At 36.7% G+C, this 17,500-nt stretch overlaps 2 protein-coding genes across 4 annotated transcripts in view; one reads left to right on the top strand and one right to left on the bottom strand.

Moving 5' to 3' along the window:
* Positions 1–17,500, top strand: part of atp9b (ATPase phospholipid transporting 9B) — a 312,368-nt gene that overhangs the window by 242,601 nt on the left and 52,267 nt on the right. The gene's annotated exons all lie outside the window — the stretch shown is intronic.
* Positions 1–17,500, bottom strand: part of LOC133650205 (neuronal acetylcholine receptor subunit non-alpha-2-like) — a 24,206-nt gene that overhangs the window by 293 nt on the left and 6,413 nt on the right. The window contains exons 4-5 of the mRNA XM_062047164.1: positions 9,443–10,346; positions 1–545 (exon numbers count right to left, since the gene is read on the bottom strand). The exon at positions 1–545 is cut by the window's left edge and continues 293 nt beyond it. Of these exons, the coding sequence (XP_061903148.1) occupies positions 372–545; positions 9,443–10,346 (1,078 nt within the window). The 3' untranslated portion in view covers positions 1–371. The remainder of the gene's footprint in view (positions 546–9,442; positions 10,347–17,500) is intronic.

The raw sequence follows: 17,500 nt of genomic DNA, 5'->3' as shown, positions 1-17,500 counted from the left end.
GCCACAAGACCCCAATTCGGGAGTGTACACAATTTTGGACATAAGAGCTAAAAGGTGCTGTCCACGTATGTGGCCACTAAGCCTTTAGAGGTTAAGACAGACTCAAGTCAAGTAGATAATGGCGTGCATATGGCAGAATAATGTTGAAAGGAGTAAAAGCAGTGCATATTTGTCTAGATTTACTCGGACTGTAGCTTCAAGTATAAAGTTGTTTATAGTCCACTCGGTTTGTGTTGGATTGTGAGTTCATTGTAAAAGGATTATGTTCTTCTATATCTCGGGAGCGCAAGGATACTAATAATACATAGAATTATTAAAAGGATGACTTCGATGATGATTTGCGGACTAATAATACGTGGGCGGTCCGGGAGCTAAAGCTGCGAGTCTGAAGGCGGATCCTCACTTGCAATGGGTGGAGGGACTTTGAGGAACATGTAGAGAGCTGGGGTGAAGATGAGGACGGTTCCCAGTATGGAGACAGTGAGGAAGGCCCACAGGAAGATCCTGTCCAACACCTGGGCCACAAACTTCCAGTCTTGCACCACCTGGGAAGAAAAATACACACGTTTTTTGGACATTTTTTTTTAGAATAGAATAGAATAGAAAGTACTTTATTGATCCCTGGGGAAATTCAGCACCACAGTTCGCTCACAATAAAAAACAAGGTATTTTTTATATGTGAATATAAATACAGTCTATTATACAGCATTATTCACATGTGAATAATATAAATACAGTCTATTATACAGCATTATTCACATGTGAATAATATAAATACAGTCTATTATACAGCATTATTCACATGTGAATAATATAAATACAGTCTATTATACAGCATTATTCACATGTGAATAATATAAATACAGTCTATTATACAGCATTATTCACATGTGAGTAACATAAATACAGTCTATTATACAGCATTATTCACATGTGAATAACATACATACAGTCTATTATACAGCATTATTCACATGTGAATAACATAAATACAGTCTATTATACAGCATTATTCACATGTGAATAATATAAATAGTCTATTATACAGCATTATTCACATGTGATTTACTATAAATACAGTCTATTATAAAGCATTATTCACATGTGAGTAATATAAATAGTCTATTATACAGCATTATTCACATGTGAATAATATAAATAGTCTATTATACAGCATTATTCACATGTGATTACTATAAATACAGTCTATTATACAGCATTATTCACATATGAATAACAAATACAGTCTATTATACAGCTTTATTCACATGTGAGTAATATAAATAGTCTATCATACAGCATTATTCACATGTGAATAATATAAATACAGTCTATTATTCACATGTGAATAATATAAATACAGTCTATTATACAGCATTATTCACATGTGAATAACATAAATACAGTCTACATTATTCACATGTGAGTAATATAAATACAGTCTATTATACAGCATTATTCACATGTGAATAATAATATAAATACAGTCTATTATACAGCATTATTCACAAGTGAATAATATAAATAGTTTATTATACAGCATTATTCACATGGGATTACTATAAATACAGTCTATTATACAGCATTATTCACATGTGAATAACAAAGAGTCTATTATACAGCATTATTCACATGTGAGTAATATAAATAGTCTATTATACAGCATTATTCACATTTGAATAATATAAATAGTCTATTATACAGCATTATTCACATGTGATTACTATAAATACAGTCTATTATACAACATTATTCACATATGAATAACAAATACAGTCTATTATACAGCTTTATTCACATGTGAGTAATATAAATAGTCTATTATACAGCATTATTCACATGTGAATAATATAAATACAGTCTATTATACAGCATTATTCACATGTGAATAACATAAATACAGTCTATTATACAGCATTATTCACATGTGAATAATATACAGTTTATTATACAGCATTATTCACATGTGAATAATATAAATACAGTCTATTATACAGCATTATTCACATGTGAATAACATAAATAGTCTATTATACAGCATTATTCACATGTGAATAATATAAATACAGTCTATTATACAGCATTATTCACATGTGAATAACATAAATGCAGTCTATTATACAGCATTATTCACATGTGAATAACAAATACAGTCTATTATACAGCATTATTCACATGTGAGTAATATAAATAGTCTATTATACAGCATTATTCACAAGTGAATAATATAAATAGTCTATTATACAGCATTATTCACATGTGATTACTATAAATACAGTCTATTATACAGCATTATTCACATGTGAATAATATACAGTTTATTATACAGCATTATTCACATGTGAATAATATAAATACAGTCTATTATACAGCATAATTCACATGTGAATAATATAAATAAAGTCTATTATACAGCATTATTCACATGTGAGTAATATAAATAGTCTATTATACAGCAATATTCACATGTGAATCATATAAATACAGTCTATTATACATTTAAGTACAGTCAAAAAGGAACATATACATTATACAGTCTGATGGCTAAAAAACTTACAACTTTTAGTTTTTACATGCTAAAAAATGAGCATAATTTCATTTAAAAGGCCCTTTACAGTGGGTTTTTTCCCCACATTTATTTATGTCCAAACTTGAATTCAATTTGTCAAGACAATATTGATCATTGGAGAAATTTGCCATTACCTTCCTATCAATGACAAGGAGTACAATTGCAGTCAAATTCCATAATAAACACCCTTTTTCATTCATTAAGTCAGGGTGGCCATTACGGGGATGGCGAGCTAGCGGTGGATGGTGGAGGGTGTGGCAGTCCATTAAAAACAAATAGACCTAAAAATGAGCGATCATCAATCTTCACCAAGACGTCACTTTGGTCACTTGATTGACATTCACGGCACCCGGAGGGTCTTGTGAGATCATTATTAAGAAAAAATGACCGACAGGAAGTCGAGAAACACTTTTTATTTCAACCTGCTGTCAAAACTCTAAAGACGGACTGCACAGCTCCTGTCTTCACAATAAAAGCTTTCGCAAACACGGACCAGCACTGACTGTTCATTACATATTTTCAATAAGCCGTTATGGAAGTGGTTACTTATCATAAATAATGCAGAGATGCAAAACATCCCAATTTCCCAGAAAGGTGAAAAGTCAGCCACTCTACATTATGGATGATGCAAGCTGAAAATGAACATTGTTATTGTTTGGACACCCCAGTCTTACTTAGGGTGTCCAAACTGTGCAGTTTTCCCCTGACTTTTGTCTCCTGGTTCTTACTAGGAAGGGAGTTGTTTGGCATTTTACTATTGTGAAATGTAAGACATAAAGAGCAAAAAAAAAGATGAAATGTTCTAACTAATAATGAATAATAATAATTGTTTTTAGCATTTTTTCAATAAAAAACAATCAATATGGCCGCCGCATACTTCTACTTTTCAGTACACCCCAAATATTAGGATACAATTAAAATATACTTAAAATATAAGCCAAGTTTGGTTAGTTAATTAAAAATAAACCTTACTTATGAATTAATTTGAACAATGACAACAACCATAATAAACACTGTTAAATGTGGAACTGAACATGAATATTTTCAGACAGGCAGAATTTTGGACACTAGTTTATGCAGTTTATGCATTCATTTTTTTTTATTTAATTTAATTTTTTTTTTTTTTTACTATTGTAAAATGTAAGAGATAGAGCAAAAAAAAAAAGATGAAATGTTCTAATAATTAATAATATTTATTTTTAGCATTTTTTCAATCATAATCAATATGGCCGCCGCATACTTCTACTTTTCAGTACACCCCAAATATTAGGATACAATTAAAATATATTTAAAATACAAACAATGTTTAGTTAGTTAATTAAAAATAAACCTTACTTATGAATGAATTTGAACAATGACAACAACCATAATAAACACTGTTAAATGTGGAACTGAACATGAATATTTTCAGACAGGCAGAATTTTGGACACACTAGTTTATGCATTAAAACATTATTATTATTATTATTTTTTTACTATTGTAAAATGTAAGAGATAAAGAGCGAAAAAAAAAAGATGAAATGTTCTAACTAATAATTAATATTTGTTTTTAGCATTTGTTCAATAAAAAAACAATATGGCCACCGCATACTTCTACTTTTCAGTACACCCCAAATATTAGGATACAATTAAAATATACTTAAAATATAAACCAAGTTTAGTTAGTTAATTAAAAATAAACCTTACTTATGAATTAATTTGAACAACCATAATAAACACTGTTAAATGTGGAACTGAACATGAATATTTTCAGACAGGCAGAATTTTGGACACACTAGTTTATGCATTTAAAAATTTTTTTATTTATTAGTTTTTTTACTACTGTAAAATGTAAGAGATAAAGAGCAAAAAAAAAAAAAAGAAATGTTCTAACTAATAATTAATATTTGTTTTTAGCATTATTTTAATAAACAATCAATATGGCCCCCGCATACTTCTACTTTTCAGTACAGCCCAAATATTAGGATACAATTAAAATATATTTAAAATACAAACAATGTTTGGTTAGTTAATTAAAAATAAACCTTACTTATGAATTAATTTGAACAATGACAACAACCATAATAAACACTGTTAAATGTGGAACTGAACATGAATATTTTCAGACAGGCAGAATTTTGGACACACTAGTTTATGCATTAAATTTTTTATTTTTTACTATTGTAAAATGTAGGAAATAAGGAGCAAAAAAAAGATGACATTTTCTAACTAATAATTAATGATAATATTTGTTTTGAGCATTTTTTCAATAAAAAACAATAAACATGGCCGCCGCATACTTCTACTTCTCAGTACACCCCAAATATTAGGATACAATTAAAATAAACTTAAAATATAAACCAAGTTTAGTTAGTTAATGACAAATAAACCTTACTTATGAATTAATTTGAACAATGACAACAACCATAATAAACACTGTTAAATGTGGAACTGAACATGAATATTTTCAGACAGGCAGAATTTTGGACACACTAGTTTATGCATTTACATTTTTTTTTTTTTTTTTTTTTTTTACTATTGTAAAATGTAAGAGATAAAGAGCAAAAAAAAAAAGATGAAATGTTCTAAATAATAATTAATAATAATTGTTTAGCATTTTTTCAATAAAAACAATCAATATGGCCGCCGCATACTTCTACTTTTCAGTACACCCCAAATATTAGGATACAATTAAAATATACTTAAAATATAAGCCAAGTTTGGTTAGTTAATTAAAAATAAACCTTACTTATGAATTAATTTGAACAATGACAACAACCATAATAAACACTGTTAAATGTGGAACTGAACATGAATATTTTCAGACAGGCAGAATTTTGGACACACTAGTTTATGCATTAAATTTTTTATTTTTTTTATTTTTTACTATTGTAAAATGTAGGAGATAAGGAGCAAAAAAAAGATGGAATTTTCTAACTAATAATTAATATTTGTTTTGAGCATTTTTTCAATAAAAAACAATAAATATGGCCCTCGCATACTTCTACTTTTCAGTACACCCCAAATATTAGGATACAATTAAAATACACTTAAAATATAAACAAAGTTTAGTTAGTTCATTGAAAATAAACCTTACTTATGAATTAATTTGAACAATGACAACAACCATAATAAACACTGTTAAATGTGTTAATGAATATTTTCAGACAGGCAGAATTTTGGACATAGTAGTTTATGCATTAACATTTTTTTATTTTATTTTTAAAAATTTTTTACTATTATAAAATGTAAGAGATAAAGAGCAAAAAAATTTATGAAATGTTCTAACTAATAATGAATAATAATTGTTTTTAGCATTTTTTCAATAAAAAACAATCAATATGGCCGCCGCATACTTCTACTTCTCAGTACACCCCAAATATTAGGATACAATTAAAATATACTTTAAATATAAACCAAGTTTAGTTAGTTAATTAAAAATAAACCTTACTTATGAATGAATTTGAACAATGACAACAACCATAATAAACACTGTTAAATGTGGAACTGAACATGAATATTTTCAGACAGGCAGAATTTTGGACACACTAGTTTATGCATTTAAAAATTATTATTATTTTTTTTTTTTACTACTGTAAAATGTAAGAGATAAAGAGCAAAAAAAAAAAAAAAAAAGAAATGTTCTAACTAATAATTAATAATTTTTGTTTTTAGCATTATTTTAATAAACAATCAATATGGCCCCCGCATACTTCTACTTTTCAGTACAGCCCAAATATTAGGATACAATTAAAATATATTTAAAATACAAACAATGTTTAGTTAGTTAATTAAAAATAAACCTTACTTATGAATTAATTTGAACAATGACAACAACCATAATAAACACTGTTAAATGTGGAACTGAACATGAATATTTTCAGACAGGCAGAATTTTGGACACACTAGTTTATGCATTAAAAAAATGTATTTAATTTTTTATTTTTGTAAAATGTAAGAGATAAAGAGCAAAAAAAAAAGATGAAATGTTCTAACTAATAATTAATAATATTTATTTTTAGCATCTTTTTCAATAAAAACAATCAATATGGCCGCCGCATACTTCTACTTTTCAGTACACCCCAAATATTAGGATACAATTAAAATATACTTAAAATATAAACCAAGTTTAGTTAGTTAATTAAAAATAAACCTTACTTATGAATTGATTTGAACAATGACAACAACCATAATAAACACTGTTAAATGTGGAACTGAACATGAATATTTTCAGACAGGCAGAATTTTGGACACACTAGTTTATGCAGTAAAACATTTTTTTTTTTTTACTATTGTAAAATGTAACAGATAAAGAGCGAAAAAAAAATAAAAATGTTCTAACTAATAATTAATATTTGTTTTTAGCATTTTTTCAATAAAAACAATAAATATGGCCCCCGCATACTTCTACTTTTCAGTACACCCCAAATATTAGGATACAATTAAAATATACTTAAATATAAGCCAAGTTTAGTTAGTTAATTAAAAATAAACCTTACTTATGAATTAATTTTGAACAATGACAACCATAATAAACACTGTTAAATGTGGAACTGAACATGAATATTTTCAGACAGGCAGAATTTTGGACACACTAGTTTATGCATTAAAACCTTTTTTTTTTTTACTATTGTAAAATGTAAGAGATAAAGAGCGAAAAAAAAAAAAAAATGTTCTAACTAATAATTAATATTTGTTTTTAGCATTTTTTCAATAAAAAACAATATGGCCACCGCATACTTCTACTTTTCAGTACACCCCAAATATTAGGATACAATTAAAATATACTTAAAATATAAACCAATTTTAGTTAGTTAATTAAAAATAAACCTTACTTATGAATTAATTTGAACAATGACAACAACCATAATAAACACTGTTAAATGTGGAACTGAACATGAATATTTTCAGACAGGCAGAATTTTGGACACACTAGTTTATGCATTAAAAACATTATTTTTTTTTTTTACTATTGTAAAATGTAAGAGATAAAGAGCGGAAAAAAAAGATGAAATGTTGTAACTGATAATTAATATTTGTTTTGAGCATTTTTTCAATAAAAAACAATCAATATGGCCGCCGCATACTTCTACTTTTCAGTACAGCCCAAATATTAGGATACAATTAAAATATACTTAAATATAAACAATGTTTAGTTAGTTCATTAAAAATAAACATTACTTATGAATTAATTTGAACAATGACAACAACCATAATAAACACTGTTAAATGTGGAACTGAACATGAATATTTTCAGACAGGCAGAATTTTGGACACACTAGTTTATGCATTAAAACATTTTTTTCTTTTTACTATTGTAAAATGTAAGAGATAAAGAGCGAAAAAAAAAGATGAAATGTTCTAACTAATAATTAATATTTGTTTTTAGCATTTGTTCAATAAAAAACAATATGGCCACCGCATACTTCTACTTTTCAGTACAGCCCAAATATTAGGATACAATTAAAATATACTTAAAATACAAACAATGTTTAGTTAGTTAATTAAAAATAAACCTTACTTATGAATTAATTTGAACAATGACAACAACCATAATAAACACTGTTAAATGTGAACATGAATATTTTCAGACAGGCAGAATTTTGGACACACTATGCATTCAATTTTTTTTTTTTTTTAAACTATTGTAAAATGTAAGAGATAAAGAGCGAAAAAAAAAAAAAAATTCTAACTAATAATTAATATTTGTTTTTAGCATTTTTTCAATAAAAAACAATCAATATGGCCCCCGCATACTTCTACTTTTCAGTACACCCCAAATATTAGGATACAATTAAAATATACTTAAAATACAAACAATGTTTAGTTAGTTAATTAAAAATAAACCTTACTTATGAATTAATTTGAACAATGACAACAACCATAATAAACACTGTTAAATGTGGAACTGAACATGAATATTTTCAGACCGGCAGAATTTTGGACACACTAGTTTATGCATTAAATTTTTTTTTTTTTTTCTACTATTGTAAAATGTAAGAGATAAAGAGCGGAAAAAAAAGATGAAATGTTGTAACTAATAATTAATATTTGTTTTGAGTATTTTTTCAATAAAAAACAATCAATATGGCCGCCGCATACTTCTACTTTTCAGTACACCCCAAATATTAGGATACAATTAAAATATATTTAAAATATAAACCAAGTTTAGTTAGTTAATTAAAAATAAACCTTACTTATGAATTGATTTGAACAATGACAACAACCATAATAAACACTGTTAAATGTGGAACTGAACATGAATATTTTAAGACAGGCAGAATTTTGGACACACTAGTTTATGCAGTAAAAACATCATTATTTTTTTTTACTATTGTAAAATGTAAGAGATAAAGAGCGGAAAAAAAAGATGAAATGTTGTAACTAATAATTAATATTTGTTTTGAGCATTTTTTCAATAAAAAACAATCAATATGGCCGCCGCATACTTCTACTTTTCAGTACACCCCAAATATTAGGATACAATTAAAATATACTTAAAATACAAACAATGTTTAGTTAGTTAATTAAAAATAAACCTTACTTATGAATTAATTTGAACAATGACAACAACCATAATAAACACTGTTAAATGTGGAACTGAACATGAATATTTTCAGACAGGCAGAATTTTGGACACACTATGCATTCAATTTTTTTTTTTTTACTATTGTAAAATGTAAGAGATAAAGAGCAAAATAAAAAAAAAAGATGACATTTTGTAACTAATAATAATAATAATAATATTTGTTTTGAGCATTTTTTCAATAAAAAACAATCAATATGGCCCCCGCATACTTCCACTTTTCAGTATGTGGCCCTTGGTAGAAAGACTAAAGTATGAAAAGTATGACTATTAGCGCACAAAGGTGTGGTGTGGATATTGAAGCTTACCTCTCGAATGAAGTGTTCCTTGCGTATGTGTCTGCTGATGTAGCGCACAGAGTAGATGGCCTTATCCAACATGGTGGCCCAGGCCTCCTCCTCCTTCCCCTCAGAAGGCCCGCCACTCGACCTCTGACCTCCCCTGCGAGCGCCGCCGGCCCGGGCCTTCACCTCGGGGCTCTCGGGGGCCAGCTCCGGGTAGTGGTAGCGGTCGGTGTGACCCCGCATGCAGAGCAAGCGCGGCAGCTTCTGCAGGAAGAGGCTGCGGACCCAGGGCGACATGGGGTGGTAGGTGGCGGAGGAGCGGTGGTGCACGTTGATGACGAAGACGGTGACGATGATGGACAGCGTGACGAAGATCATGATGAAGAGCAGGTACTCGCCGATGAGCGGGATGACCTTGGAGGAGGAGGGGATGATCTCCTCGATGACCAGCAGGAAGACGGTGAGCGACACCAGCACGGAGGTGGAGAGCGAGAGCTTCTCGCCCTCGTCGGAGGGCAGGTAGAAGACCAGCACGGTCAGGAAGGACAGACCCAGGCACGGGATGATGAGGAAGAGGGTGTAGAACAAGGGCAGCCTCTTCAGGATGAAGGAGTACGTGAGGAAGGGGTAGGAGTACAAGCCGTCCCGCCGGTCGCCCCGAGCCCCCGTGGCGTTGAGGATCTCCCACTCGCCGTTGTCGAAGAAGTCCTTGCGGTCCACCTGCTCGTCCACCAGGACCAGGTCCACCATGTGGCCGTCGTAGGTCCAGGAGCCGAACTTCATGGTGCAGTTCTGCCGGTCGAAGGGGAAGAAGGTGACGTCCATGGTGCACGCCGACTTGTAGCTGGCGGGCGGCGTCCAGGTGATGACGCCGTTGTACTTGACGATGGCTTTGGTCATCAGGGAGCCTTCGAAGCGCCCGTCGGCACTGGTGAAGAGGACAAAACACTGGCGAAGAGGACAAAACACTGGTGAAGAAGACAAAACACTGGTGAAGAGGACAAAACACTGGTGAAGAGGACAAAACACTGGTGAAGAGGACAAAACACTGGTGAAGAGGACAAAACACTGGTGAAGAGGACAAAACACTGGTGAAGAGGACAAAACACTGGTGAAGAGGACAAAACACTGGTGAAGAAGACAAAACGCTGGTGAAGAAGACAAAACGCTGGTGAAGAGGACAAAACGCCGGTGAAGAGGACAAAACGCCGGTGAAGAGGACAAAACACTGGAGAAGAAGACAAAACGCCGGCGAAGAGGACAAAACGCCGGTGAAGAGGACAAAACACTGGTGAAGAGGACAAAACACTGGTGAAGAGGACAAAACACTGGTGAAGAGGACAAAACACTGGTGAAGAAGACAAAACACCGGTGAAGAAGACAAAACGCTGGTGAAGAGGACAAAACACCGGTGAAGAGGACAAAACACCGGTGAAGAGGACAAAACACCGGTGAAGAAGACAAAACGCTGGTGAAGAGGACAAAACACTGGTGAAGAGGACAAAACGCTGGTGAAGAGGACAAAACACTGGTGAAGAGGACAAAACGCGGGTGAAGAGGACAAAACGCTGGTGAAGAGGACAAAACACTGGTGAAGAGGACAAAACACTGGTGAAGAGGACAAAACACCGGTGAAGAGGACAAAACACCGGTGAAGAGGACAAAACACCGGTGAAGAGGACAAAACACCGGTGAAGAGGACAAAACACTGGTGAAGAAGACAAAACGCTGGTCAAGAGGACACAACGCTGGTGAAGAAGACACAACGCCGGTCAAGAGGACACAACGCCGGTGAAGAGGACAAAACGCCGGTGAAGAGGACAAAACGCCGGTGAAGAGGACAAAACGCCGGTGAAGAGGACAAAACGCCGGTGAAGAGGACAAAACGCCGGTGAAGAGGACAAAACGCCGGTGAAGAGGACAAAACGCCGGTGAAGAGGACAAAACGCCGGTGAAGAGGACAAAACGCCGGTGAAGAGGACAAAACACTGGCGAAGAGGACAAAACACTGGTGAAGAGGACAAAACGCCGGTGAAGAGGACAAAACGCCGGTGAAGAGGACAAAACGCCGGTGAAGAGGACAAAACACTGGTGAAGAAGACAAAACACTGGTGAAGAAGACAAAACATTGGTGAAGAGGACAAAACACTGGTGAAGACGACAAAACACCGGTGAAGAAGACAAAACACCGGTGAAGAAGACAAAACATTGGTGAAGAGGACAAAACACTGGTGAAGACGACAAAACACTGGTGAAGAGGACAAAACACTGGTGAAGAAGACACAACGCTGGTCAAGAGGACACAACGCCGGTCAAGAGGACACAACGCCGGTGAAGAGGACAAAACGCAGGTGAAGAGGACAAAACGCCGGTGAAGAGGACAAAACGCCGGTGAAGAGGACAAAACGCCGGTGAAGAGGACAAAACGCCGGTGAAGAGGACAAAACGCCGGTGAAGAGGACAAAACGCCGGTGAAGAGGACAAAACGCCGGTGAAGAGGACAAAACGCCGGTGAAGAGGACAAAACGCCGGTGAAGAGGACAAAACGCCGGTGAAGAGGACAAAACACCGGTGAAGAAGACAAAACACCGGTGAAGAACACAAAACACCGGTGAAGAGGACAAAACACCGGTGAAGAGGACAAAACACCGGTGAAGAGGACAAAACACCGGTGAAGAGGACAAAACACCGGTGAAGAGGACAAAACACGGGTGAAGAGGACAAAACACTGGTGAAGAGGACAAAACACGGGTGAAGAGGACAAAACACTGGTGAAGAGGACAAAACACGGGTGAAGAGGACAAAACACGGGTGAAGAGGACAAAACACGGGTGAAGAGGACAAAACACTGGTGAAGAGGACAAAACACGGGTGAAGAGGACAAAACACGGGTGAAGAGGACAAAACACGGGTGAAGAGGACAAAACACGGGTGAAGAGGACAAAACACTGGTGAAGAGGACAAAACGCCGGTGAAGAGGACAAAACGCCGGTGAAGAGGACAAAACGCCGGTGAAGAGGACAAAACGCCGGTGAAGAGGACAAAACGCCGGTGAAGAGGACAAAACGCCGGTGAAGAGGACAAAACGCCGGTGAAGAGGACAAAACGCCGGTGAAGAGGACAAAACACAGGTGAAGAGGACAAAACACCGGTGAAGAGGACAAAACACCGGTGAAGAAGACAAAACGCCGGTGAAGAAGACAAAACGCCGGTGAAGAAGACAAAACGCCGGTGAAGATGACACAACGCCGGTGAAGAGGACAAAACGCCGGTGAAGAGGACAAAACGCCGGCGAAGAGGACAAAACAATGGAGAAGAGGACAAAACGCCGGCGAAGAAGACAAAACGCCGGCGAAGAAGACAAAACGCCGGCGAAGAGGACAAAACGCCGGCGAAGAGGACAAAACGCCGGCGAAGAGGACAAAACGCCGGCGAAGAGGACAAAACGCCGGCGAAGAGGACAAAACGCCGGCGAAGAGGACAAAACGCCGGCGAAGAGGACAAAACGCCGGCGAAGAGGACAAAACGCCGGCGAAGAGGACAAAACGCCGGCGAAGAGGACAAAACGCCGGCGAAGAGGACAAAACGCCGGCGAAGAGGACAAAACGCCGGCGAAGAGGACAAAACGCCGGCGAAGAGGACAAAACGCCGGCGAAGAGGACAAAACGCCGGCGAAGAGGACAAAACGCCGGCGAAGAGGACAAAACGCCGGCGAAGAGGACAAAACAATGGCGAAGAGGACAAAACGCCGGCGAAGAGGACAAAACGCCGGCGAAGAGGACAAAACGCCGGCGAAGAAGACAAAACGCCGGCGAAGAGGACAAAACGCCGGCGAAGAGGACAAAACGCCGGCGAAGAGGACAAAACGCCGGCGAAGAGGACAAAACGCCGGCGAAGAGGAAAAAACGCCGGCGAAGAGGACAAAATGCCGGTGAAGAGGACAAAACGCCGGTGAAGAGGACAAAACGCCGGTGAAGAGGACAAAACGCCGGTGAAGAGGACAAAACGCCGGTGAAGAGGACAAAACGCCGGTGAAGAGGACAAAACGCCGGTGAAGAAGACAAAACGCCGGTGAAGAAGACAAAACGCCGGTGAAGAAGACAAAACGCCGGTGAAGATGACACAACGCCGGTGAAGAGGACAAAACGCCGGTGAAGAGGACAAAACGCCGGTGAAGAGGACAAAACGCCGGTGAAGAAGACAAAACGCCGGTGAAGAGGACAAAACGCCGGTGAAGAGGACAAAACGCCGGTGAAGAGGACAAAACACTGGTGAAGAGGACAAAACACAGGTGAAGAGGACAAAACACCGGCGAAAAGGACAAAACACCGGCGAAGAGGACAAAACACCGGCGAAGAGGACAAAACACCGGCGAAGAAGACAAAACGCCGGTGAAGAGGACAAAACGCCGGTGAAGAGGACAAAACGCCGGTGAAGAGGACAAAACGCCGGTGAAGAGGACAAAACGCCGGCGAAGAGGACAAAACGCCGGCGAAGAGGACAAAACGCCGGCGAAGAGGACAAAACGCCGGCGAAGAGGACAAAACGCAGGCGAAGAGGACAAAACACCACATTATTATACATGTTCTTATTCTATTCTGACAGCTTTGGTAAATCATAGTTAAAAACCAAATTGGAGTTGTTTTGCTTCTTATCCTTCACTATGTCAAGTGTTGCTTTATTTCCCCTTGCTAGGAGCGCTGAGCTTTACACACCCACCTCTGCTCGGTGATGAGGACACACCTTTTGTTTTTTAATCTTACTTATGTTAATAATGCACTGACAGAAAAAAAACATTTGTTTATCACATCTCTCTGTGTTGGCCCTGCGATGAGGTGGCGACTTGTCCAGGTTGTACCCCGCCTTCCGCCCGAATGCAGCTGAGATAGGCTGGACTCTCACACTATTAAGTTAGATCCACTATGGACTGGACTCTCACTATTAAGTTAGATCCACTATGGACTGGACTCTCACTATTAAGTTAGATCCACTATGGACTGGACTCTCACTATTATGTTAGATCCACTATGGACTGGACTCTCACTATTATGTTAGATCCACTATGGACTGGACTCTCACACTATTATGTTAGATCCACTATGGACTGGACTCTCACTATTATGTTAGATCCACTATGGACTGGACTCTCACACTATTATGTTAGATCCACTATGGACTGGACTCTCACTATTATGTTAGATCCACTATGGACTGGACTCTCACACTATTATGTTAGATCCACTATGGACTGGACTCTCACACTATTATGTTAGATCCACTATGGACTGGACTCTCACACTATTATGTTAGATCCACTATGGACTGGACTCTCACTATTATGTTAGATCCACTATCGACTGGACTCACACTATTATGTTAGATCCACTATGGACTGGACTCTCACACTATTATGTTAGATCCACTATGGACTGGACTCTCACACTATTATGTTAGATCCACTATGGACTGGACTCTCACTATTATGTTAGATCCACTATGGACTGGACTCTCACACTATTATGTTAGATCCACTATGGACTGGACTCTCACACTATTATGTTAGATCCACTATGGACTGGACTCTCACACTATTATGTTAGATCCACTATGGACTGGACTCTCACACTATTATGTTAGATCCACTATGGACTGGACTCTCACACTATTATGTTAGATCCACTATGGACTGGACTCTCACACTATTATGTTAGATCCACTATGGACTGGACTCTCACACTATTATGTTAGATCCACTATGGACTGGACTCTCACACTATTAAGTGAGATCCACTATGGACTGGACTCTCACTATTATGTTAGATCCACTATGGACTGGACTCACACTATTATGTTAGATCCACTATGGACTGGACTCACACTATTATGTTAGATCCACTATGGACTGGACTCTCACTATTATGTTAGATCCACTATGGACTGGACTCTCACACTATTATGTTAGATCCACTATGGACTGGACTCTCACACTATTATGTTAGATCCACTATGGACTGGACTCTCACACTATTATGTTAGATCCACTATGGACTGGACTCTCACACTATTATGTTAGATCCACTATGGACTGGACTCTCACACTATTATGTTAGATCCACTATGGACTGGACTCTCACACTATTATGTTAGATCCACTATGGACTGGACTCTCACACTATTATGTTAGATCCACTATGGACTGGACTCTCACACTATTAAGTGAGATCCACTATGGACTGGACTCTCACTATTATGTTAGATCCACTATGGACTGGACTCACACTATTATGTTAGATCCACTATGGACTGGACTCACACTATTATGTTAGATCCACTATGGACTGGACTCTCACTATTATGTTAGATCCACTATGGACTGGACTCTCACACTATTATGTTAGATCCACTATGGACTGGACTCTCACACTATTATGTTAGATCCACTATGGACTGGACTCTCACTATTATGTTAGATCCACTATGGACTGGACTCTCGCACTATTATGTTAGATCCACTATGGACTGGACTCCCACACTATTATGTTAAATCCACTATGGACTGGACTCTCACTATTATGTTAGATCCACTATGGACTGGACTCACACTATTATGTTAGATCCACTATGGACTGAACTCTCACACTATTATGTTAGATCCACTATGGACTGGACTCTCACCCTATTATGTTAGATCCACTATGGACTGGACTCTCACACTATTATGTTAGATCCACTATGGACTGGACTCTCACACTATTATGTTAGATCCACTATGGACTGAACTCTCACACTATTATGTTAGATCCACTATGGACTGGACTCTCACCCTATTATGTTAGATCCACTATGGACTGGACTCTCACACTATTATGTTAGATCCACTATGGACTGGACTCTCACACTATTATGTTAGATCCACTATGGACTGGACTTTCACACTATTATGTTAAATCCACTATGGACTGGACTCTCACACTATTATGTTAGATCCACTATGGACTGGACTCTCACTATTATGTTAGATCCACTATGGACTGGACTCTCACACTATTATGTTAGATCCACTATGGACTGGACTCTCACACTATTATGTTAGATCCACTATGGACTGGACTCTCACACTATTATGTTAGATCCACTATGGACTTGACTCCCACACTATTATGTTAAATCCACTATGGACTGGACTCTCACTATTATGTTAGATCCACTATGGACTGGACTCACACTATTATGTTAGATCCACTATGGACTGAACTCTCACACTATTATGTTAGATCCACTATGGACTGGACTCTCACCCTATTATGTTAGATCCACTATGGACTGGACTCTCACACTATTATGTTAGATCCACTATGGACTGGACTCTCACACTATTATGTTAGATCCACTATGGACTGAACTCTCACACTATTATGTTAGATCCACTATGGACTGGACTCTCACCCTATTATGTTAGATCCACTATGGACTGGACTCTCACACTATTATGTTAGATCCACTATGGACTGGACTCTCACACTATTATGTTAGATCCACTATGGACTGGACTTTCACACTATTATGTTAAATCCACTATGGACTGGACTCTCACACTATTATGTTAGATCCACTATGGACTGGACTCTCACTATTATGTTAGATCCACTATGGACTGGACTCTCACACTATTATGTTAGATCCACTATGGACTGGACTCTCACACTATTATGTTAGATCCACTATGGACTGGACTCTCACACTATTATGTTAGATCCACTCGACGTCCATTGCACCAGTCACCCTAGGAGGGGTCCTCTCCAAGGTTTCTCATTGTCATCCCATTGGGTTGAGTTTTTCCTTGCCCTGATGTGGGATCTGAACAGTGGATGTCGTTGTGGCTTGTGCAGCCCTTTGAGACACTGGTGATTTAGGGCTATATAAATAAACATTGATTGATTGATTGATTGATTTCATGCAGATTGTTTTTAAAAGTGTTTTATATTAAAAAATGCATCTTATTCCTGGATTGTGTCCCTCTATGTTTCTCTCACATACAAAAGTGGACTTTTTGTAAAGAACATCTCCTCTATTGAGCACCAG

The sequence above is a fragment of the Entelurus aequoreus genome, linkage group LG05 (genome assembly GCF_033978785.1).
Source record: "Entelurus aequoreus isolate RoL-2023_Sb linkage group LG05, RoL_Eaeq_v1.1, whole genome shotgun sequence".
In the NCBI taxonomy this organism is placed as follows: Eukaryota; Metazoa; Chordata; class Actinopteri; order Syngnathiformes; family Syngnathidae; genus Entelurus; species Entelurus aequoreus.
This window is presented reverse-complemented; position numbering and strand designations above follow the sequence as displayed.